Below are 21,052 nucleotides of genomic sequence, written 5' to 3'. Positions count from 1 at the left end.
CAGTCCCACCAGTCCCCCCAGTCCTCCCAGTCCCACCTTGCCTCCCAGTCCCACCTGTCCCTCCCAGTCCTCCCAGTCCCACCAGTCCTCCCAGTCCCACCAGTCCTCCCAGTCCCACCTGTCCTCCCAGTCCCACCTGTCCTCCCAGTCCCCGTCCTGCAGCGAGTTGCTCAGTTGCTCCGTGTTGCTCTTGTGTTGCTCCATCAGGGCGTCTCTGTCCTCCTCTGGCGTTTGGACGAAGCGTTTCTCAAAGTCCTGGACCTCCAGCAGCAAACTGTACATCTGAGGGATGGAGCTGATCAGAACTTATTGATTCCTGATTGATTCTCACTGAGTTGGGAAATAAACTCAGATTCAGAAAACGGTCATGCTGCATTCGGTTCAAACTAAATCAAATCTGGTTTAAATGAACTGAGTCTGATTGTAAATGTTAATCTGAGATGGAGATTATTGAAAAATACAGTAAATTCTGGAGCGTCTTCGTTACATCATCAGGTTAAAACGCTACAGGAAGCGATAAGGAACTGAGCGTCAGCTGGGCGCAGCGCCCCCTACCTTCTCCACGGTGTACAGCACCTGGCGCCTCTTGTTCCACACCTGCTTCTCCCTCTTCTCCTGCAGGAGGACAGACAGAAGAACTCAGGACAGGCCACAGCTGAGGGACGTCTTCACCTGGACGGACGTTTGGACCGACCTCGTCGTCGGAGCGGGTCGTTACCACGGCGTCGATCATCTTCCTCGGGTTGTTGACGCTGGACACCGTCAGCTTCCCCAGAGATCCTGCAAACTGAACTGCAGAGGGACACGCAGGACGTCAGGAGACAGGGAGGACAGGGGACACAGAGGGTCCCTGCTGGCCCTCACCTGGCCGGTAGGTGTGCTCCACCTTGGCCACCTGCGGCGTGATGAGCTTGGTGGTGTGCTCCTTCCTGCTGCTGCTGTCTCGCTCCTTCTCCTGACGCTTCTCCATCTTCTCATAGTAGTTCTGCAGGGAGACGGAGAGACAGATGGACACGGAGACAGACGCCCGACTGTCCACCGCAGCAGTGAAAGGTCATGACCTTCACGCTGCTGTTATCCAAAGTGGAGCAGAACCAGAACCGTTAGCGTGTTAAAGGTCATGTGACCCGGCGACCCCGGCGGTTCTACCTGGTAGTAGTAGTCGTCCAGGTACGGGTCGGTGCTCTGCAGCTGCATCATCTGGATCTTGGTCACCCACTCCTTCTCCTTCTGGCTCATCAGGTTGCTGTACGGGTCCCGGCTGCGGCGGTCCAGCCCGGTTCTGACCCGGTCGCTGCAGAACAAGCAGGCGACTCTGAGAACGGCAGCTTCTAAAGCAGCTAACGAGGCTAAGGGAGCTAGCGTGCCTCACCCGCCGCGGCTCTGCATGCGCTGCGTCAGCATGCGGCGGTGCTGAGGGTGGAGGTGCGTCGTGTTGTGCCTGATGGGCGGCGTGTGGTTGGGGGGGCCGTGGGGCGGCGGGGGGCCCATCCTGTGGCCGTGAGGAGGAGGGGGGCCCCCGAAGAAGGGCCTGAACCCGCCGCCGGCCAGCAGGGGAGGGCCGGGGCCGCCGCGAGGAAAACCCGCCACCTGGTGGACGGAGGGAGAAGGTTTCATAGAGCTGCAGCTACTAATAAACCATCCAATCAGGAGCCAGAACACTGAGGTACAAACAGGAAGTGACCAACCAGGAAACAGCAGAACCACTTTCAGGAAATCTCCAGGAAGGAGCAGAACCCCTGACCCGGATGAAGCTGCAGAACATCGTCAGGTTCTGCAGCAATGCTTTGTGCTTAGAGGATTAATAATCGGGTTTCAGGCTGAACTCTGATGATCCTACCGAGCAGAACCAGAACTTCCTGTGATCCACAAGTTAGTCCGGATCCGTCGTTCTCCAGGATCCGGTTCTGGATCAGAGTTAAAAGCTGAACGGTTCCAGGAGGAATCACAGAAACCTAAAGATCTGAGGTCTGAGTAGAACCAGAACCAGAACCAGAGAATGGATCATCCCGGTTCTGCTGGTTTTCTTAACCAAAGAAAAGGAAACGAGCTGCGTTTGTGGGTCAGAACCTTTAAACCGGGTTCTTATGGGGTTCTCTGGTAGAACTGGAAATGAAAGCTGGATCAGAACCAGGGCTTGGTTCTGTCCTGGACCCGGAACCAAACCTGTTCACCTGGATTCTGTGGTACCGACCTGGGAGTTGAGCAGCTGAGCCCGTTGCAGCTGAGACAGAACCGGGCCGACTCTGGGAGGGAACGGACCGCGGCACAACGGAGAGTTCTGAACAGAGCAAGGAAAAACAACGGGTCAGAACCAAGACAACGGGTCAGTTCTCCACATCAGGACCAGAACCGGACAGCAGAACCGATTACAGGCAGCAGGCGGGACGACTCACGGCTAAGTTGAGCAGCGTGTTGGGGGACAGGCGCTCAGGGAACGGAGCGGGGAACCGGTGCTGGACCGGGGCTCTGACATGGACCGCCGTGGGGTGGTGGATCTACACACACACACACACACACACACACACACACACACACACACACACACACACACACACACACACAGCTGGAGACTCAGAGGAACAGGCTACGGTCTGAGCGTCTGTCCGTCCGTCGCTGCGGCTCACCTGATGGTTCAGGCTCAGCGGGTGTTTGGGCGGCGTCCCGATAGGCACCGCCCTCACCGGAGGAGAGCCAATCACAGGAGAGGAGGAGCGGGGGGGCGGGGCCCTCTCTGACAGGTCGTGACCTTCGTCGCTCCTCCCCTGAGGCGGGCGCTTCGGAAGCCCCACCTCCTTGATGATGGACATCAGTGGACTGTCCTGAGGACGGAGCAGAAGATGGAGCTCAGGCCTGGTTCTGGTTCTGGACGGGTTCTGGAAGGAGAAAGGCGTTTCTCTCACCTCCATGTGTGTGACGAGTGCCGGCGTGACGCTGACCGGCCCGAAGCCCATGCTGTTGTCCCAGATGCTGTGAGAGTTCATCTGTGGAGACGAAGGGGGAAAGTTAGAGCTAAAGGTCAGATCCGGTGACCTCTACAGCGACCTTCAGCAGAACGCTGCTGCTTCCTGGGGGATCGGTCCAGGATCGGCTCAGGGAACATCTGCAGCCTCCATGATTAACCTAAACCTACCAACTCTTTCACAAACAGCCTCAAGTAAAAACTGTGAAAGTTACACTGATTTTTTCAATCGACTGTTTCTAAGGCGATGCTTCAAAACCAGTATAAGAAACACGTAGATGGAAACACGGCGACTAAAACGGGTAAAACAATCCGAACCTCAGAGCAGGACCTGAACATTTACTGGACCAAGTTTCATGCAAAAAAGTGAAACAGACGTTTAGTAGAAAACGCAGCGCAGGACAAACTGGTCGATTTGGATGATTGAAGCATCGAACTGTCAGAGCGACAGAAACAGCGACGAGGGAAATGGGTTTTCCTCACGTCGAGTCACATCAGTGAGACGCAGGAGAAATGTTTAATCTGGATTATGAGGATAAAACAGCAAACATCCATCGGCTGTTGGTTCTGTGAGTTTTGGACGGGGTGGTACTGGTACCGTTGAACAGAGTTCAGACTTTAATTTGAAGGTTTCTTGAACTAAACTTGATTAATCAAAAGCAAAGGATAAACAGCAGCTGCTGTTTTCGATGAAGCCGCTACGATGATTTTATTTAGCAAACCTCCATGGAAACATCATGAGTCATGTGATCAACAACAGGATGTTGCTACTGGTGGAAACCATGAAGACGACGACGACAGGAAGTCGATGGAGGTTGATGGTTTCTTAATGTTTTATCTTGTGAATAAACTCATTCATGTGTGATTTTAGTTGTTTCTTATTAAATAGAAACTCTGTAATTATGAAATTGTGTTTTTTCGACGTTAACCGAATGCAGAGCATCGTATTTGCAGCGAAACGCAGCTTCAGGTGATTCTGCTCCACTTCCTCTGCAGGCTGAGCGACGGCGTGAGGGAAACCGAGGAACGGACCTGGCCCATTGGAGCGGCTCCTCTGCGCAGGAGGTGCTGCTGCTGCTGGTAGCTGAGCACGGAGGAGGCGGGCAGGCCTGCGGGACAAACATCTCAGCTCAGAAAGCGTCCAATCAGGAAGTGACACGTCACCAGGTGACCTGCTCACCTGAGGCGGGAGGTCCCGGGGGCAGCTGGTGTTTGGGGGGGATGGAGGCGGGCTGCTGCAGGACTCTGGGCTGGTCCGGGCCCCGCAGCGCCGACAGAACCGGGCCGGCCGGCCCGGGAGCCGAACCGGGCCTCTCTGCCGCTCCGACGCCGGCGATGGCCGGGTCGGCGTCCAGAATGAAGCGGGCCAGAGACTCGGCCAGGTCGCCGCCTCCCGACCGCTCGTCTGCGTCTGCAGAGACAGACAGACGGGAACGCATCAGAACCCGGAGCGGTCCGCTGTCAGGAACGCCGGCGGTCCAAACCCACCTTGACCCGGCGGCCCAGAGGAGAAGCCGAGCAGAGGGAGCCGACCCGCGGCGGAGGCGGGGCCTGGGGAGGAGTCTCCGCCCCCCAGGCCCCGCCCGGCGCCCAGCCCGTCCCGCTCATCCAGCTCCGCCAGCCGCTTGTGCTCCTCCTGCCAGTCGTCATCTGGAAACACAGAGCAGCTTTAATCCCAGAACAGATTAGGAGAAGAAGAAAGCGGCGACTGCTCACCGATGGCGCCGGCTCCAAACGTGTCGTCATTGAACTGGTCGATCTCATCTTCCTCCTCGATCAGCCCATCGTCCTCTTCCTCCAGCGTACAGTCGTCATCCAGGGACTGAAAGCAGAAGAAGAACCTGGATTATCGTTCATCCTGATAATCTGGTCAAAACCGTCAGCAGATTAATCTGACATCGTTATAATCTTATAATCTAAAACCGACCATGAGACCTGTCGCAATAATCAATCAATCAATCAATCAATCAAACAAATGATGAATTAAAATGATCTATTAAATAGAAACTCTGTAATTATGAAATTGTGTTTTTTCGATGTTAGCCGAATGCAGAGCATCGTATTTGCAGCGAAACGCAGCTTCAGGTGATTCTGCTCCACTTCCTCTGCAGGCTGAGCGACGGCGTGAGGGAAACCGAGGAACGGACCCGGCCCGTCCCTTTCTAGCAGCCTGATCAATATCAGATCAATAACTGATACAATCATTTCCATTTGCATGATTTATTGTTTTCCTCTTTGTGGGATGATAAAAGTTTTCAGTCTGGTGTTTTGGTCTCATCTAAAACTTTTTTAGGACAGTTTTATTTACATTCATTCATTTTATTTGTTTTGGACATTAAAATGTTTTCTAGTTTCAGTGTTAAATGTTTATTAGAATTTATAGTTTATTGATCTTTGAAAAGGTGTTCTTTCATTATTATGCCATTATTTTTATGCCACTTAAAAACAAATAGTGATACATATTTTCGTTTATCTTAATTTCTGGGACGATTTATTGTCGACGTGCGACAGGCGACACGTCGCGACAGGCCGACCTTTGACCTTCATGCTGCTTCGTCCTGGTTTCACCGGATTCATCATCATTAATCGGTTTGTTTAGAAGATGACACGATTTTTTACCAGTATCACATATTACCGTTTCATTTACATCCAAGGCAAAAAACTAAGAAACAAAAAAACAACTAAAACTCGATTCACCGTATTCTACTACTGGAATCAAACACTGAAATAAAAAGCTCAAAATGTCTCAATAAATGCATCTAAAACTGATATAGATCGATTTATTGGTATTGATCAATGATGTTGCATCACTACTGGTTTCCTTTGTTTTTACTTATTGTTTGTATTTGACAAAATTTGAGCAGTTAAGTTTTTAAAACTTGTTTTATATTAAGCTGTTTGTCTTTAGCAGGTCAGCAATAACATGAAAAACAACCTTTAGAAATTCATTTATAAATCCTGCCAAATGAAAACATTTCATGTTTCAGCCTCTGTGGTTCTGATGTTCAGTCAGCGCCGGGTCCTGGACCGAACCGAGCCCAGTGACATCATCGTTCACCACAACATTTTGTTTATCAATACAGAATTCTGCTTCATCAATATTTTACTGTCATTATTATTTACCGTTATTATTTGATATCATCTATAAGATCAGAGTCATTTTTCAGTTAAACAGTTTCTGTTGCACAAACTGTTTAATCATCTGCAGACTCATCAGGCTTCATGTTCTCCCTCGTTTCTAGCAGCCTGATCAATATCAGATCAATAACTGATCCATTAATAATCAGTTTATGCTTTAATAATATTCAGCTGTAATTATTGGGGAAAACTGGAGGTAATTACAGCTGCTGAATATGATGAAATGTTATAAATGACTCAGTTTTGTTTATTAAACATTATAATTTATAAAATAATTAATCTGGTGAAACAAAATATTTTGACATTCAGGGTATAAAACTAAAACTAAACATTTTATCATCAGAGCCTCAACACTGGAGCTGCTTTCAGGGGAATTTCACTTTTTGTTTTTTGCATCTAAACTTTAATCATTTTAAATCTACGATTCTTCAGACCAGCAGCAGTTTGTTACATCAGCAACTCAAACATTAAAATAAAGAAATAATGAATTCATGAATGTTTCCAGTTGCTGGTTGGACGACTTTATCTGAAATTTGTGTTTGTTTGAAACTAACATTAATACCAATAATACTTGATTAGGTCATATTAGGATTTGCCAATATGATCAATTATTGCAGGTTTCCTGATATTATATTCCAGGTTTCATGTGTCCAATACGATATTTTCCTGGTCCTGATATGTTTGAGTTTCTTTTCCTCCTGGAAAATAAAACCGTGTCTAAACATCAGCTTCTGGAAGCACATCGATCCTCAGCATGATGCTGCCACCACCATGCTTATCATTACGTAATGTTATGTTTGAAAGCCTCCCAACATTTTTACTCCAATTGTGTCCAAACAGTTTCACCTTTGTCTTTTAAAACCATAAAACTGTCATTTAGAAAGAAGCTTCAGTCCATCTCCTTTCTGAGGTCAAACTGGTCGGATGGAGACACTGGTGTTCTGGTTCCTGATTGGTATATTGGTTCCTGATTGGTATATTGGTTCCTGATTGGTTTATTGGTTCCTGATCGGTTTATTGGTTTCTGATCATACCAACTGATGAATGATTGTCTCAGCTGACCGGTTTGGGTCAGATGTTAATATCTAAACAACGACTCCAGTCAGATTTAAACCAGAACCTTTCTGATAGCTGCAGACAGAAACCTGTTGAGATTACCTGAGGAACTTTATTTTCTGTGATTTAAACCTCCACACCAGGTGTCCTGCAGGTCCTAGATATTTCTGCACCAACACACCTGAACTAAAGTCTGAATCAGAACCTCAGCAGGTTCTGCAGAGCTCTCATAGTGAGTCATATTTATAATTCAGGTATTGAACCTGAAGAGCAAGCAGGACACCGGCTCTGAAAGACTGCACTTTCCATCCCTGTTAGAACATGGAGCATATATTAAATGTACTGATTTATCTGAGGTTAAGAGCCGGTATAAGTTTTGATTTTTAAAACAACTAAAGCAGGATAAAACCCTGCAGGAGCCGTTCAGGACCCCCTGACAGCCTCCAGGACCAGTTAGCCTCTAAGCTAACACTGCCGTTACATCACGCTTTGAACCGGAGACGGAAAACTTTATGAAACCAGCTCCTTCTAGCGGTGTCACGGCAACTATCAGAATCTGGCCTATTATAACACAGGCAGACCCATAAAACCACCGATCCGTTCTGGGCCATGGCACCGGAGAACGCACGCCGTCACTCCGCATGAAGCCAGCAGGAAAGCGCGCTGCTTCACAGGCCGCAGGTCGCATTGAGGACCAAACAAAAGGGAATGGAGGACATTTAAACACCGACCAGGCCAGACTCCCCCTCAACACCTTCCTAAGGCCCCAGACTTCCCGTCCAGAACCGGACCGGAACCGATTCTCAAGGTTAAAGCTCACCTGAAATCGAAACATCTATCTTCTGGTTGTTGGGAAAAGGATAGCATCGGGAGCGAGGAGGCGCGTGACTGACGCAGCAGGGACGCCGTCACACTTGAACGCGCGTTTGGAACCGACGTGAACGAGCACGTATCTGACGTCGTATCTGACGTCGAGCGCTGCAGTTGCGTTCCCTCTGCTGGAAAACAAGGAAACAGGTAGAACGCTCTGCTCTCATCTTTAACGGCTATATGTTTTCGCGTTTATTTATTCTTTATTTTAAGATGATAAACATTTAAATTATTAAAGTTGAATCTGGATTATATGATGACAACAGGAAAACAATGGACTTCAGTCTCTATGAAATGTTTGGGTAAAAATGTAAAAGCAGACTCAGTGATATTTGTCCACTTTTGCCATTATTTGTTCATTTTACTCAGACAATCTGCAGGTTATATGAAGTGGAAACGGTGATTAAAGTACAGTTTAATAAACTGTATTTTAATAGAAACACGGTTTATTAAACAAAATATAATAAATAACAGTATAATAATAAAAGAAGCTATTTTCAACTGTAAAGCAGAATTATTTTGGCCAAAATGACAGGATCAATGTTTACAGGAGGTGAAGTGATGCTTTCAAACGTGAGTTTTTAACACATCGATGCAAAAAGGTTCTGGGTTCAAATCCCAGCCTGGGCTCTTTACATGTTCTCTCCAGATTCTTTAAACTTACCTCAAATAAACAGTTAATGTTTGAAATGTGGACACAGCTGGATGATCCAACATGGCAACACAAATAACTGATTCTGGGTTGAATAAATGAGACAGTCTGGAAAGACCCGACCTGAGTCACAATGAATAACTCCATGTCCAAAAGTTGGGTTCGTCTAGAGAAAACTGGCCAAATGAAAAGAATGACTGCTGATAAGAAATCCCCCTGAAAGTCTCTGTTGATATCTAAACAACAGCAGATTGCATCAATATTTGTATAAAAGGGTAAATAAAGCTGGCCTGCTTAATAAAATTAAATGTTTAATATTTTCCAGTTGAATTTGTTGGTTGTTCTTGGTCAGACTGACGGCCTGAAGGTGATGAAGAACCGTTTTAATGAATCGTTCCTGTTCTCTAATGAGGCCATTCTGTCATGTTTTCCTCAGGAATCATCAGCCTTGGCGTCCATGTTGGCGCCGCCATGGTTCTGTGGCAGATCCACACCCTCGACCACCTGGACACGTCTGGCTTCGGTCGTCCTTTTCCTCGCCACGGCCTCCAGCTGCTGTTTTGGTTCTCCAACCACTGCGTGACCTTTGAACCGGAGAACTCAGTGGACGTCATGAAGGTTGGTGAAGCGCTCCGCTCTGCCTCCGTCCTGCTAACAAAGCGGCGTGTAAACATGTCCCTCCGGTTCTCAGCTGGTGTCGGGGTGTCAGCCGGAGAACGGGGCCTACGGCTTCCACAGGTTTGGGAACATGGAGGAACTTCTGCCTGCTCTCCACAAACCCAAGAAGAACAAGAGCACCAGGCAGGTCAGCAGCGCTCCGTGCTTCTCCATCCATAACGTCTGCAGGGCTCATTGGCTGATCTCAGGTTAATGTTAGACGGCTTCCTCACTCAGTAACAACATCCAGACTGAAGAGTGTTGCTGTTCAGGCCCTGTAGCCGTTTACATCTGCTGCCTTCGCTGAATGAAAATAACAGATCAAATTCTGTCAAAATGACAGAATTTGATCTCCAGATGATTTTTTAGTAAATTTTTAAAAGCAGGAACTGGAAGTTACCGGCAGCAGGAAAACCCTGAAGTACTTGGACTGGTCCATCTGCACAATTTCAGGAAAATATTTCCTGAAAATCGTGAAATGTTTGTATTTAAATGTGCATTACTCTTTAAAAAGGCCATCCCTTCTGCTTATGTGTTATGATTCTGTTTACAGAGAAGGGTCATGTGCTCTTCCTGCCCCGTCATTGCTTCTCCTTCAGCATTGAAATGTTGCTTTTTTTTGTGAAGATTGTGATACGATTGTTGAAAAATGCCTTTTTTTCTAGACCCTGTTCTTTGTTTATTGCTACACCATGAGCTCCAGCCTGTAAAGAAAAACTTCTGGTGTTCTTATAGCTCTTTCAAATGGCCAGAGAGTATCGATAGCATGAATGAAAAGCATATGAAATATTATATCCTTCTAAATATTGCCTCCAAGCAGTCCTTGGGGTGACGGTTGCAATCCGATATGTGGTGCAGCTCAGTGTGTTGCTAATAGAAGCAAAGCTCAGCAGTGGCTGCATCCAGCAGAGACAAGAAGAGTCAAAGCACCGGGCCAGGGGTCCCTTCTACTTCTACCTGCAGAATAAAGTAACAGAATAATGCTGAAATATGCTGAATGCAGCAGAAATGCTCACATCAGTAAACATGTTCATTACACTTTTTGCACAAAAATTTTAGATGATGTTTCAATCTGCTCAGTTCTGCCCAGTTGAGCTGCTTTAGAGTCTCTGTCACTTTAAATACAAATCGGCTGCTGCTGGCCCCGCCCCCAGCTCAGTCTTTACACTCGCACGTGAAAATGTCTGCAAGCGGTAAAACCAGCTGACCTATCTGCTGGAGGTCAACAGATGGGTTTTACTGGCGTTGCTAGGCAACGGGCTGAGCTTTGCTGGGGTTGCTAGGTAACATGGCAATGCCTGTTGATTTGTGGTATTACTATCTGGAGGTTTTTGAAACGGCTCATTTTCCAGATACTAAAAACATTAATTTATTATCAAAAACATCTGGATGTTTTGGGTTTTTAGAAGCAGTAGAAACTTTCCCAATACTTCCCCTCTAAAAATTTCATTTCTAAGCAAAGACAATCAGGTTTGTCGGTCGTTCAGCTGAAAACAGACAAATATTTAAAAATCTTTAAAAAAAGAGTTTGGTTGATTGTAAAAATGTCAAACCGTTCAGGATGGAAACAGTTGATGTGCTGCGGCCGGTCTCGTTCAGAGGTCGGGTTCACTCCCTCTCTCCTCCCTCCAGCTGGTTTACTTCGTGGTCGGGAACCTGAGCATCCAGTCCTACCCGCAGTCCGCCGACCTGCCGGCGTTCGTCCGGGAGAACCTCGGGGCGGACGGCGTCTCCAACAGCGACCGCATCATCATCAGTTACCAGGTGAAGACCCGGCTGGTCGACAAGGTCTACGTCACAGAACACGACGACGCCGACGCTGGACGGTTCCGATCCGATGGAACTCATGAGGTCAGCTCACAACTGATCCGACTTCTGCAGAACCCGCAGCTGGACCTCAGCTCCCTCCTCACGCAGATGGGTTACTATGACGACGTAGAGATGCTCCAGGACGCGCCGGACCCATCGGTCCAGATGATGCTGAACATGATGCAGAACGTTCCGACCGGGTTCTTCTCCCAGGCCTTCAGTCGCCAGTTGGACCTGGACCGGTTCTGCTCCAGCACCAACACAGACGGCAGCGGGAGCCTGGTGTGTTACACTCCGCTGCAGAAGAGGAAGAGGAAGAAGAAGAAAAGCAGCAAGAAACCGAAACCTCGGAGGGAAGTTTCCTGGCGCTCCAGCTGGTCGGATCCGTACCGAGGTAAACATGAGTTCCACTCAACCTGTTTTCACATTTTATAGAGGTTTACAGAAACGAGGCAAAGGTCACCCAGTGGAGGCGCCGCTAACCAAAAAGCTAGCTGCGCTAGCAAAAAACCGCTAGTCATTAATATTAGTTCTGTTAATAAAGTACTATTTCAAAATATTTAGCTAAAGCTAATGCTAAAGAGTTTTACCAACTTGATATTTAGCAGAAGCTTAATGCTAAAGCGCTAAATTCATGTTTATGTCCACTATGACACAACATGTAGTACAACTAATAGTATATTTAATGTTCTTGGTAGAGAATAAATGTCATTTGCTGCACTGCATTGTGGGTAGAGGATGTTAGCTCTGCTATTAGCACATTAGCAGAAGTTTTCCCACCAATAGATGGATAGATGAAGGAATGCAGTGGTAGCTACCACTAACTAAAACATTAGTTGTGCTAATGCTAAAGTGCTACACCAACACAGTAGGCAGTGGTAGCTAATGCTAAAGCACTAAATCCAATTGAACAGGAATTTAATCCTTTACTTTAGAGAATGTGAGGAGAGTGATTCATTTACATTTTGTTCCTGTTTTTTCAATTGTTTTAACCATAAGCAGTTAATTTGTGAAGTTTTATCAATTTGATTAACTTTAATTGTATGAATGTGACAATAAAAACCAGAGTGGATATATTTCTGAGGCTGAGCACAGATTTGACTTTTCTGACTTTCTTTCTGCAGATTATGATGAAGATTACTGGATAAGATCCAGTTATGGATCTGGTTATGGATCTGGTTATGGATCTGGAGGCAGCTATGGTAAAGGCGGCGGCGGTGCATTTTCCTGGTTCCTGAAACTCGTCCTGAAAGCCGGAGCGCTCTGCCTGGCAGCCAGATGTTTGTTCTGGTTGGTCAGGAACATCTGGAGCTCGAACTGGGATGACGAGCTCCTCCAGCGGATTCCAGGCTGGACCTCTCCGTATCCCAGGTATCCACGCACGCACATCATGCTGGACTATGTTTACTAGACCTGTCAGGACTTTGACTAGGACTAATTCTGAGTTCCTGCTTCAAATTATGCCGGTTGGAGATTCAAGCTGAAGACTCAGGATGATGATTTTAATTATTCTAAAGTGATTTTATGGTTTATTATGAAATATTATGTTTTTGTATCTTAAACTGAAAATACCAAATGTCTAAAACTGTTTTTGTAGTTTTTTGTTATTAAAAAGGTCCAAGTCCTCAGTGAGGGACATGAAAGAAACAAGTCACTTTACCTTGACAAAGGAACAAGTTAAAATTTTAATTATATTTTTTAGTGTTTGAAGTGAAGCAAATGACCAATAATCACCAATATTTGCACTGAAGATTTGCTGTCAGCTTCTACATTTCTCATGTTTGTCTGTAATGAATGAAATTTGTGCAGAACTGAGACTGAATTTATGAATAAAAGTATTTTTTGTGGGATTCGTTGTTTCTGTGAAGGTTTCTGCTCCTACAGTCAGGAAGTTTCTGTTTCTGCAGCAAACAAATGATCGTCCAGTCAGGCTGCTTCAGCACCGGTCAGCTTCCAGAGACGAAGTTAAAAATGAAGTTAAAATCTGTTTACAATCCTGGACGGTTTGGAAAGCTCAGTTTCTATCCCAGAAGTGAATTTAGAAACAGATGCAAACTGCCTTCTTGTAGTTCTTGTCAGGTTTTATCTCAAAGGAGAAAATGTCTCCTTGGTCCGTCCGTCTGTCTGTCCATCGTTTCATTCATTCATTTTCTAACACCCTTGTCCCTACTGGGGTCAGCAGGGTGCTGGTGCCGATCTCCAGTGAACGTTTTGGGCGAGAGGCGGGTTCACCCTGGACAGGTGAACCTTGGTAATTCAGGTTTGGTCTCCTAAACCCCAAGCCAATTTTTTTTAGATAAAATGTTTAAATTGATTTATTTTTATGTTTCTGCTTGTATTCTGACATTTTTGTATAAATTAGTTTAATTCTACAAAATTTGGCCTAGAGCGTCTCGGTGCTGCCCTCTTTGGGATGAGTGGTGGTACTGCAGTTGAATTGTTTCCAACAATGCCTGTCACTCAGTCACGCCCCCTGGTGGAGAGTCAGGAGTTAGAATCACGGATGTGGTGAACATTGGTCGACAGCGTCTGATTTGTAAAAGATAAAATATCTTCTGTGAACTTTATTGTCAAAGTGCTTATAGCTAACTCTGCTTATTTATGTATTATTATAATTATTAATAATAATTACATGAAATTGATGAGGCATCCTAGCAGAAATCACACAGCCAATTTAAATGAATAATTTTGTCACCAGCAGACTGTAGAACAGGTTTTGTTAAATAAAGAAATGAAAAATGGTCAAACTTGAACCTGGAATCTGCTCTGAACCAAAATGATGATAAATTTAGTGTAAATGTCAGCATTTGAAGCTTGTGGTTCCAGAGTTAAAGGAACAGAAACCTGGTGGGTCAGCTGCTGCTTGACGAGCGATCAGATGTTTGAAACGGGCCAGCGGGTCGGTCTGAAGGACGGAGCGGCGCTGATGGAGCCAGAAGAAGAAAACATTTACGTCAACCTGGAGGACCTGGACGGATCCAAACAGCAGCGACCCGAACGCGCCGGTACGCCTGAACGTCCAGCAGCAAACTGATGGGTTTCATGAATGCTAATTCATTTAAGAAAAATCAGGGTTTTTAATTTTAACTGATGAATTAGAAAATAGATGCATCTGAAATAATTACAGTAATTAGAATATTGTGAAACGGTAAAATCTTTTTGTTCCTGCCGTTAGGAGGTGAAGCTCATCTGATACGTAGATCTATAACACATAGAGTGACAGTCTGGAGGTCCTGATGAAACTACTCCACATTCTGGAACAGACTTAGCCTGACAGAGTGGTGGTACATTTTGTCCTTCCACTCAACTTTCTATGAACTTGCTTGGATAATCAGTCTTGTGGTCTGTATCAAATGTTAATTATCAATTGGATTATTGATTATTGGAGATTGAAATGTTCATTATTTTTTTATTTTCTGAGCAGTAGCTGCACATTTTATGATTTATTTTAATGTTTGTCTTTATAACATTGCGTCATAAATGATGGATAAACAGTTGAAGTGAATCTTTTCTCTGAGAACGACAGGATGAGGAACTGAGAGCAGACGGTTTCATTCTGCTGCTTCGTTTCAGAGAGAAAAGTCTGAAAATCTGTTCATTAAAATGATGCAGATTTTAAATGTCAGTCAGTTCCTCTGATCCACAAAGGCTCATATATTTACATACAGCCAACCATTATATTACTGATCATTTGTTCTAATAATTATTTAATCAGATTAAAGGTTTGTCACATTCTGCAGAGTTTTCATTTAACCACATAAACCAATTTTAAACAATATTAACTAAACATAAAAAACATAAATAATTTTACTCCTTTAGTTGTTAAAAGTCAGTAAAAGTATTTAGTGAATGTTTGATCACTTCTAACATCAACATGTGAAAACTCGCTATTGATTGATGATTAATTTGGGATTTTTCTTTACAGAACCTGAACCAGGTGAAGATAAAACCTGGTCCAGGTTCTGGACGGGTTCTGGGTGGCAGATTTACAGATAAAGATTTTATTACGTTAAATGTTTATATTTTTGTAAAGTTTTGGCTTCATTACAGCCGACTAACGAATCGATTAATCTGATGCTCCTGCAGGAGGTAAACCAGAGGGAACCTCCTCTGAAAGGGGAACCAGAACCAGAACCGGTTCGTGTTTGAAAGTTTTTCTGGGACTGCTGAGTTTCCTCCTGCTGACGTCGGTGGTGGCGGTCGGGTTCCTGTGTGAGTCTCCACCTGGGGTGAGGATGATGATGATGAAGGGCTGAGGTAACACTTCCTGTTTTTATCCTCAGACCAGAGAGATTTCAGCCAGCTGAGCAGACAGCTGGCCAATCAGACGGCAGAGAGAGGCCAGCTGCTGCTGAGGCAGCAGAACCTGACCAATCAGAGGGACTGGCTGGACGCCCGTCTGAAGGCGGCAGAACTTGATCTGGACCGGATGAGGAGCGGTTCTGGTGAGGGTTCTGATCAGAACCGCAGCATTTAAAACAACATGAAGGATTTTATGGATTGTTTTAGAGTAACTAACTAACATGGTTAAAATGCATTGCTGGAAACTAAAGTTTTTATTTTGGGGTGTCAGAATAATCTTCAATGAGTTGAAAATGGGTTTTTCCTGAGGAATGAAGTGTTTCTGCCTGGGCTCTGCCAGTGTTTTGCCCTGCAGGATGGAGGCGGTTCGGCTGCAGTTGTTACCTTCTGTCTTCGTCGATGAACAGCTGGGAAGCCAGCAGAGCTCAGTGTTTACGGACCGGATCCGATCTGGTGACCATCAGCAGCCAGGAGGAAATGGTGAGCGGCTTCTTTCCCTCCTCGTCTCTGAATGCGGAGTAACGAGACGTCTGACGTCCTCAGGAGTTCCTGGATCAGCTCGGAGCCCAGCTGAAGTTTTGGATCGGGCTGAAGGAAGCGAGCCGAGGTTCTGGATGGAAGTGGACCGATGGAAGTTCTCCAGGAGTCACGTAGGAGCAGAACCAGCTAAATCCACCTGGTTTCCTCTGCGCTGACCTGAGTGACCCCGGTTTCCTCTGCAGGTTCTGGACGCGGCAGACATCTTGGACCAGCAGAACCCAGAGCTGTGCAGCTTTTAACAGAGGCGGCCGGTCGTGGAGCGAAGAGTGGTGCTCTCAGCTGCTGCAGTGGGTCTGTGAGAAGAAGGCGTCCACTTCTGGACGTCTGCAGTAGAAAACTTTAAACCTTATTAGAAACATGGAGCAAAGAGACTCATATCATGTATTTCTGACTGAACTGGCTTTGCGCCAGTCTGAGCTGACTCCGATTGTCTGATGCTTAACAGCAACAAAGTTTAGAGGAAATAATTCATAGCGTTAGAACACAAATGAAATATGAAAAGTGCTAAAAACTCAAGATGTGATGTGCTGACTATATTTTTCTTCTACATTGTCTGTATTTTTTATTATCTTTGTTACTTTGAAGTCAGACTTTCTCTTAAAATACTTTTTTTTCCCAATAAAGAAAAGTGACTTTTCTGGTCAGATTGATTTTAGTTTATCAATCAGATTAAATATTTATGCATCTATGGTATAAAATTACTGATAGGTGGATCAGCGGCCTGCTGGACTGTTGGCGCCCTCTTCTGGCTGATATGAGGTGTTACACCTCATTTTAAATCACATTTCTGGTCCTGATGAGGTGAAAACATGAACACTGAGCTACCTGAGGTCTACCTCCAGAACCGGGCTTGGTTTGACCCGGTTTCACTAACGAGCTGGATCAGAGAAACAGACGGAGGACCTGATGAGCTTTGGGCTGGATTATGACTCTGCATGTTGGATGATTTATAATAAATCTCTTTTTCTTCCTTTAAACAGTTTAATTTGCTTCATAGCCTGAAATCTATTCCTGAAAAATCGCAGAGCAACCAGTCGGTTCATGAAGCTCCACTTTCTGGACCTGCTGAGGTCATCAAAGCATCAAACTCTGAAACTGAAAGGGACAGTTTGCAGATCAACCAGTAGGTGGCGCTAATATCCTCAGAGTTCAGACTGTAGCTCTGTTTCACTACTTCATAAAATTGTAAATATGTTGAATTCATCATAAAAACAAACATTTGGATAATGTCTGTGTTCTTTATTCTTCTGATGTTGTTGAGATTCTGAGTTTGTGGATTTTTAGAAAGACGGTTAACTTGGTTTTATTTTAAAACCCTTTAACTGTCAGGATGACACTGATCCTTCATGAACCCATTAACTAACATGTCAGTGTTCTGATGGCGACTGTTAAGGGGTTAAAATGTTATTATTTCTATCTGAACAATTTCCTGTTTAGACTGAAATGATCAATTAGAAATGTTAAATTTATGATGAACATCATTCTAATTCCAATGAACATCATAAATGTGATTTTGTGGAAATTGTGAAAATATGTAGAAAGATGACAACCTGCTGCTAAACTCAGCAGATCAGGTCAGAGTTTCTGTTTTCACGGCAAGTCACAGACTGCAGTTCTGCTCCGTTTCAACATTTAATTTAGTTTAGTTAAGTTAAGTAACATTAAGTTCAGTTTAGTTTAGTTTAGTTGACCCAGCAGTCGATGCAGTGGGTCGTTCACAGCAGTATCTCCATGAACTGCAGCTGCTTCGTCTCTGAAGATCAAGTCAGCAGAACCATTTAGTGTTTAAATACTGAATCAGCAGATCTGGGCTGGTGAGGGTTACAGGTGTGAGGAGACAGTAAATGGCACAGAGGGAGACTATTGAAAATGGATCTAAGAGTAAATATCTAGACACAAGGAAAGAATAAACATACCGTATTTTCCGCACTATAAGGCGCACCTAAAAACCTTAAATTTCCTCAAAAGTCGACAGTGCGCCTTATAATCCGGTGCCCCTTATATATGGAACAATATTGAGCCACAACAGGTTTAGCAACTACGGTAAGCAGCTGCCGACTTCATTTTCGCCCGCAGAAGTAGAAGCGCGCGGTGCATGCTGGGATAGTTGTCAGAACGCTGGTTTGTTAATAAAGTCTGACTGACCTATCTACCTACCGACCGTCTAGAATCAGGTCGTCTGCAGGTCATTTAGCACCAGGTTCTCCACCAACATGCTGTGGGCGAACCGAGAAGGGTGACCATCGTCCGGCCCGGTCAGAAGGCTCTCCTCACTGACCAGAGTCGGACTGTTTTGTTGACATTCTCTTTAGTGCAGCTCCATCTAGTGGATGCATAATGTAACTCCAGCCTCTACTGTAGCGTCTATTCTATGCGTTTTATAATCCGGTGGGCCTTATAGTGCAGAAAATACGGTAATAAACTAAAATCACTAACAAGAACTGAACACAAACACGGCTGATCTAATCAAAGAAAGAAACAAAAGGAGACAAAAATAACATTGAAACCAGAAATAAAACAACAAAAGTCAGGATTTAACAATAGTTTGGATTATTTTCCTGTTTAAACTGAGCAGAAATTAATGGCACAGTTAGGATGGATTATTTACCCTCTAATGTGTTTCATTATTTTACACACATGATCTCAGGCGTTAAATTATGACTTATCTTCTTCTCCAGCTCTTCGAGTCCAGGTGATAAAATCAGAGAATGAAGATGTTTAGGTGTCAGAGGAGCTGAACTGTGGCAGCAGCTGTTCTGCTGGTCATCATTCCTTCTTCTGGATCAGGAATGGAGAGAAAACCCAGAATGAAAATCAAACCGTTTCAGTCCCAGTTTATTCTGGAGACACATGTTCCTGTGTCTGGAAGGCTTCGATGAGCTGCAGCTTTACTTCATGCAGCCGGTTCCAGCACCATCATGAGGAGAGCGCAGCAGAATCACGATGCCACCAGTGCAGAGCTTGCTCAGAAAAATTAAGTAGACATCTTAAAAACCCATTAAAGGCAGAGTGAAATTCTGCAGGAAGAATGACCAGCAGAGGCCTGGAGCAAAGCTGTTTTCTCTGATGAATCCTCCCTCAGGATGAGGGAATCCTGATCCAGCCCGTTTGGACCTTCAGCTTCAGCTCAAAGAACTGCCAGACAGACCAGAACGTCCTGAGTGGATCTCTTCCAACAGTTCAGGTTCAGCTCACTGTTTTTCCTGAATGATGATCAGAGCATTAAAATGCCTCAGATCAGATCTGATAAACGGATCAGCGCCGATAGGAGGGAACGGGTCAGAACAAAGTCCAGAGAACCACAGGCTGATAGAGACAGGAGGAAATGTCCACTCTGCAGGTTTTATTTTAGTAAAATCTTTTGACTTAAATATTTGGATCTAAGCTTTTTATTTTACTGTAGAAACAAATAAAATCTAAAAATGTTGATCCATCAAACACATTTAGCCACGACTGCAGGTGAAATCCAACAAAACAAGTCTAAAGTAAAAATGTTCCGCTTGTGGTTTCATGGCGCTCTCCACAGCGAGTCCTTGTGATGCACACACCTCCATGCAGACCGCAGCAGAACCAGAACCACAGAGTTCTTCACCGATTAGACCGGGTCGCTGTAAACTGGGCCTCAAAGTTTCCTCTGCTGGCAGGAAACAAGTCTGCTCAGATTTTCCTGAGAAGTCAGTCAGACTGCTGGAGCTTTGAGCATGATGGTTTCTCATCACATCATCTCTGGACAAAGATCACAGAGATTTCACAGAATCATTTCCGTCTCAAACCACAAACCAGAGAAATGCTTTACAGCCAGAGTCCTTCAGAGCTGAAATGAGGCGACCTGCAGACGTTCAGCTGAGCTGGAAGGAGCCATGAGTTTCTCCAGCGCTCTCAGTGGACTCCTGCTGCTCCTCTCCGGGTCAGGTAGGCCACATTTTACCAAAATCACACAGAGAGACACATACTAGAAACACAGACTGTAAATGTTGGCTCTGATTCATCTGAGCAAAATCTGAGGAAAACAGAAAAACTTAATATCAGGTTTCTGAGCAGATAATAGAAAGAACTAACTTTATTATTAACAAAAATCCGTCCGTCCGTCCGTCCGTCCATCCATCCATCCATCCATCCATCCATCCATCCGTCCGTCCGTCCATCCATCCATCCATCATCCATCCATAACACTTTAAAATCAGACTTTACTTAAATCCAGAAACACAGACAGAACTACACTGGAAAACCACAAAATCTTACCAAGTAATTTTTCTTTAGTTTGTTGAGCAAATATCTGAAATAATTTCTTAATACTCATTTAAAGAATTGCAGATTATTCCATGTTGCAGATTAAATAATCTGCCAGTGGAACCAGAACTTCTTCATCAATACTGAGGAGTTATCAGCTTAAAACAAGCCTCCATTGCTGAGAAGTTACTGTAAGTTATATTTGTAAACTTGGTGAGTTTTTGCAGTGCAAGCGTCGCCTCGTTTCTTGTGGTGTTGATGAATTATTTCAGTTTGTGCTTGAGGTGACCATGAGGCTTCCTGTTAGCAGTGAGCTAAGTCTTATCTGTCGTAGACATCAGCAGCCTCCCACACATCAGGGTTTGCTGTCTGACGTTTCTCTCTGCAGCCACTCGACCGCAGGCTGAAGAGGCAGGAAACCGGGTCAGAACCGTCTCTGCCAGCTCTTCATCATGTCTGCTGATGCTCTTCGCTCTGAGCCGATACGGGAGACGAGCTGGAGGGATCATCTGAGGCGCTCAGTGTTTGGACTCCTCTGTCTCATTCAGCTCCGTTTCCCTCAGGATCCAAAAACATCAGAATGAATCCAGCAGATCACAGAACCAAACATCTGATCAAACATCTGATCAAACATCTGATCAAACACTTTATCGTTTAGCTGAGGGAGAAACTCAGTGGTTCCTTAACGGCCGTCCTGTGGGTCTGAGGCCAGAGCCGGACTCCGCAGGTCGGGTTCAGACTCTCTGTGGTCCGACTGCCTGCACTCTGAGACTCACAGACCTGAGAGAGAGCGACTCGGGCCGGTACCGGTTCTGGTTCAGAACGAACCATGGGAG

At 45.1% G+C, this 21,052-nt stretch overlaps 3 protein-coding genes across 5 annotated transcripts in view; 2 read left to right on the top strand and 1 right to left on the bottom strand.

Moving 5' to 3' along the window:
* The window catches only part of patl1 (PAT1 homolog 1, processing body mRNA decay factor), a 20,350-nt gene extending 12,261 nt beyond the window's left edge, over window positions 1–8,089 (bottom strand). Inside the window, exons 1-16 of one of the 3 annotated variants that reach the window (XM_015024562.1) lie at window positions 7,977–8,088; window positions 4,679–4,784; window positions 4,554–4,612; window positions 4,451–4,487; window positions 4,143–4,373; window positions 3,995–4,071; window positions 2,904–2,984; window positions 2,628–2,822; window positions 2,397–2,498; window positions 2,195–2,281; window positions 1,373–1,590; window positions 1,150–1,294; window positions 865–985; window positions 695–792; window positions 556–615; window positions 137–282 (exon numbers count right to left, since the gene is read on the bottom strand). In XM_015024562.1, the coding sequence (XP_014880048.1) occupies window positions 137–282; window positions 556–615; window positions 695–792; window positions 865–985; window positions 1,150–1,294; window positions 1,373–1,590; window positions 2,195–2,281; window positions 2,397–2,498; window positions 2,628–2,822; window positions 2,904–2,984; window positions 3,995–4,071; window positions 4,143–4,373; window positions 4,451–4,487; window positions 4,554–4,612; window positions 4,679–4,784; window positions 7,977–7,991 (1,778 nt within the window). In that variant the 5' untranslated portion in view covers window positions 7,992–8,088. Of the gene's footprint in view, window positions 1–136; window positions 283–555; window positions 616–694; window positions 793–864; window positions 986–1,149; window positions 1,295–1,372; window positions 1,591–2,194; window positions 2,282–2,396; window positions 2,499–2,627; window positions 2,823–2,903; window positions 2,985–3,994; window positions 4,072–4,142; window positions 4,374–4,450; window positions 4,613–4,678; window positions 4,785–7,976 lie in introns of all 3 variants that reach the window. The other 2 variants (XM_015024559.1, XM_015024560.1) reach the window with 2 other exon arrangements.
* An 11-nt stretch (window positions 8,090–8,100) lies between these two features.
* On the top strand, window positions 8,101–13,443 carry LOC106941510 (uncharacterized). The gene is made up of 6 exons (XM_015024563.1): window positions 8,101–8,173; window positions 9,115–9,296; window positions 9,370–9,483; window positions 10,935–11,538; window positions 12,269–12,515; window positions 13,052–13,443. Exons 2-6 carry the CDS (start codon window positions 9,150–9,152, stop codon window positions 13,416–13,418), a joined length of 1,479 nt encoding a protein of 492 aa, XP_014880049.1. The 5' UTR covers window positions 8,101–8,173; window positions 9,115–9,149; the 3' UTR covers window positions 13,419–13,443.
* Window positions 13,444–13,919: 476 nt separating this feature from the next.
* LOC106941511 (C-type lectin domain family 9 member A-like) lies at window positions 13,920–16,646 on the top strand. The gene is made up of 6 exons (XM_015024564.1): window positions 13,920–14,149; window positions 15,231–15,356; window positions 15,428–15,589; window positions 15,787–15,926; window positions 15,990–16,096; window positions 16,169–16,646. The coding sequence occupies exons 1-6, from the start codon at window positions 13,942–13,944 to the stop codon at window positions 16,317–16,319; spliced, it is 894 nt and encodes a 297-aa protein (XP_014880050.1). The 5' UTR covers window positions 13,920–13,941; the 3' UTR covers window positions 16,320–16,646.
* The last annotated feature ends 4,406 nt before the right edge of the window (window positions 16,647–21,052 follow it).

This window comes from Poecilia latipinna, unplaced genomic scaffold (assembly GCF_001443285.1).
Source record: "Poecilia latipinna isolate Pla-1442-1.1 unplaced genomic scaffold, P_latipinna-1.0 Scaffold3711, whole genome shotgun sequence".
In the NCBI taxonomy this organism is placed as follows: domain Eukaryota; kingdom Metazoa; phylum Chordata; class Actinopteri; order Cyprinodontiformes; family Poeciliidae; genus Poecilia; species Poecilia latipinna.
The sequence above is the reverse complement of the archived record's forward strand: the minus strand, read 5'-3'. Positions and strand labels throughout refer to the sequence as shown.

Coding starts and splice junctions, on each gene's coding strand:
- LOC106941510 (XM_015024563.1), top strand. CDS start 9,150: ATGGTTCTGTGGCAGATCCACACCCTCGACCACCTGGACACGTCTGGC. Junction 9,484..10,934: donor AGAACAAGAGCACCAGGCAG/GTCAGCAGCGCT, acceptor GGTCTCGTTCAG/AGGTCGGGTTCACTCCCTCT. Junction 12,516..13,051: donor TGGACCTCTCCGTATCCCAG/GTATCCACGCAC, acceptor CTGTTTCTGCAG/CAAACAAATGATCGTCCAGT.
- LOC106941511 (XM_015024564.1), top strand. CDS start 13,942: ATGTCAGCATTTGAAGCTTGTGGTTCCAGAGTTAAAGGAACAGAAACC. Junction 14,150..15,230: donor GCAGCGACCCGAACGCGCCG/GTACGCCTGAAC, acceptor ATGCTCCTGCAG/GAGGTAAACCAGAGGGAACC. Junction 15,927..15,989: donor TCAGCAGCCAGGAGGAAATG/GTGAGCGGCTTC, acceptor TGACGTCCTCAG/GAGTTCCTGGATCAGCTCGG.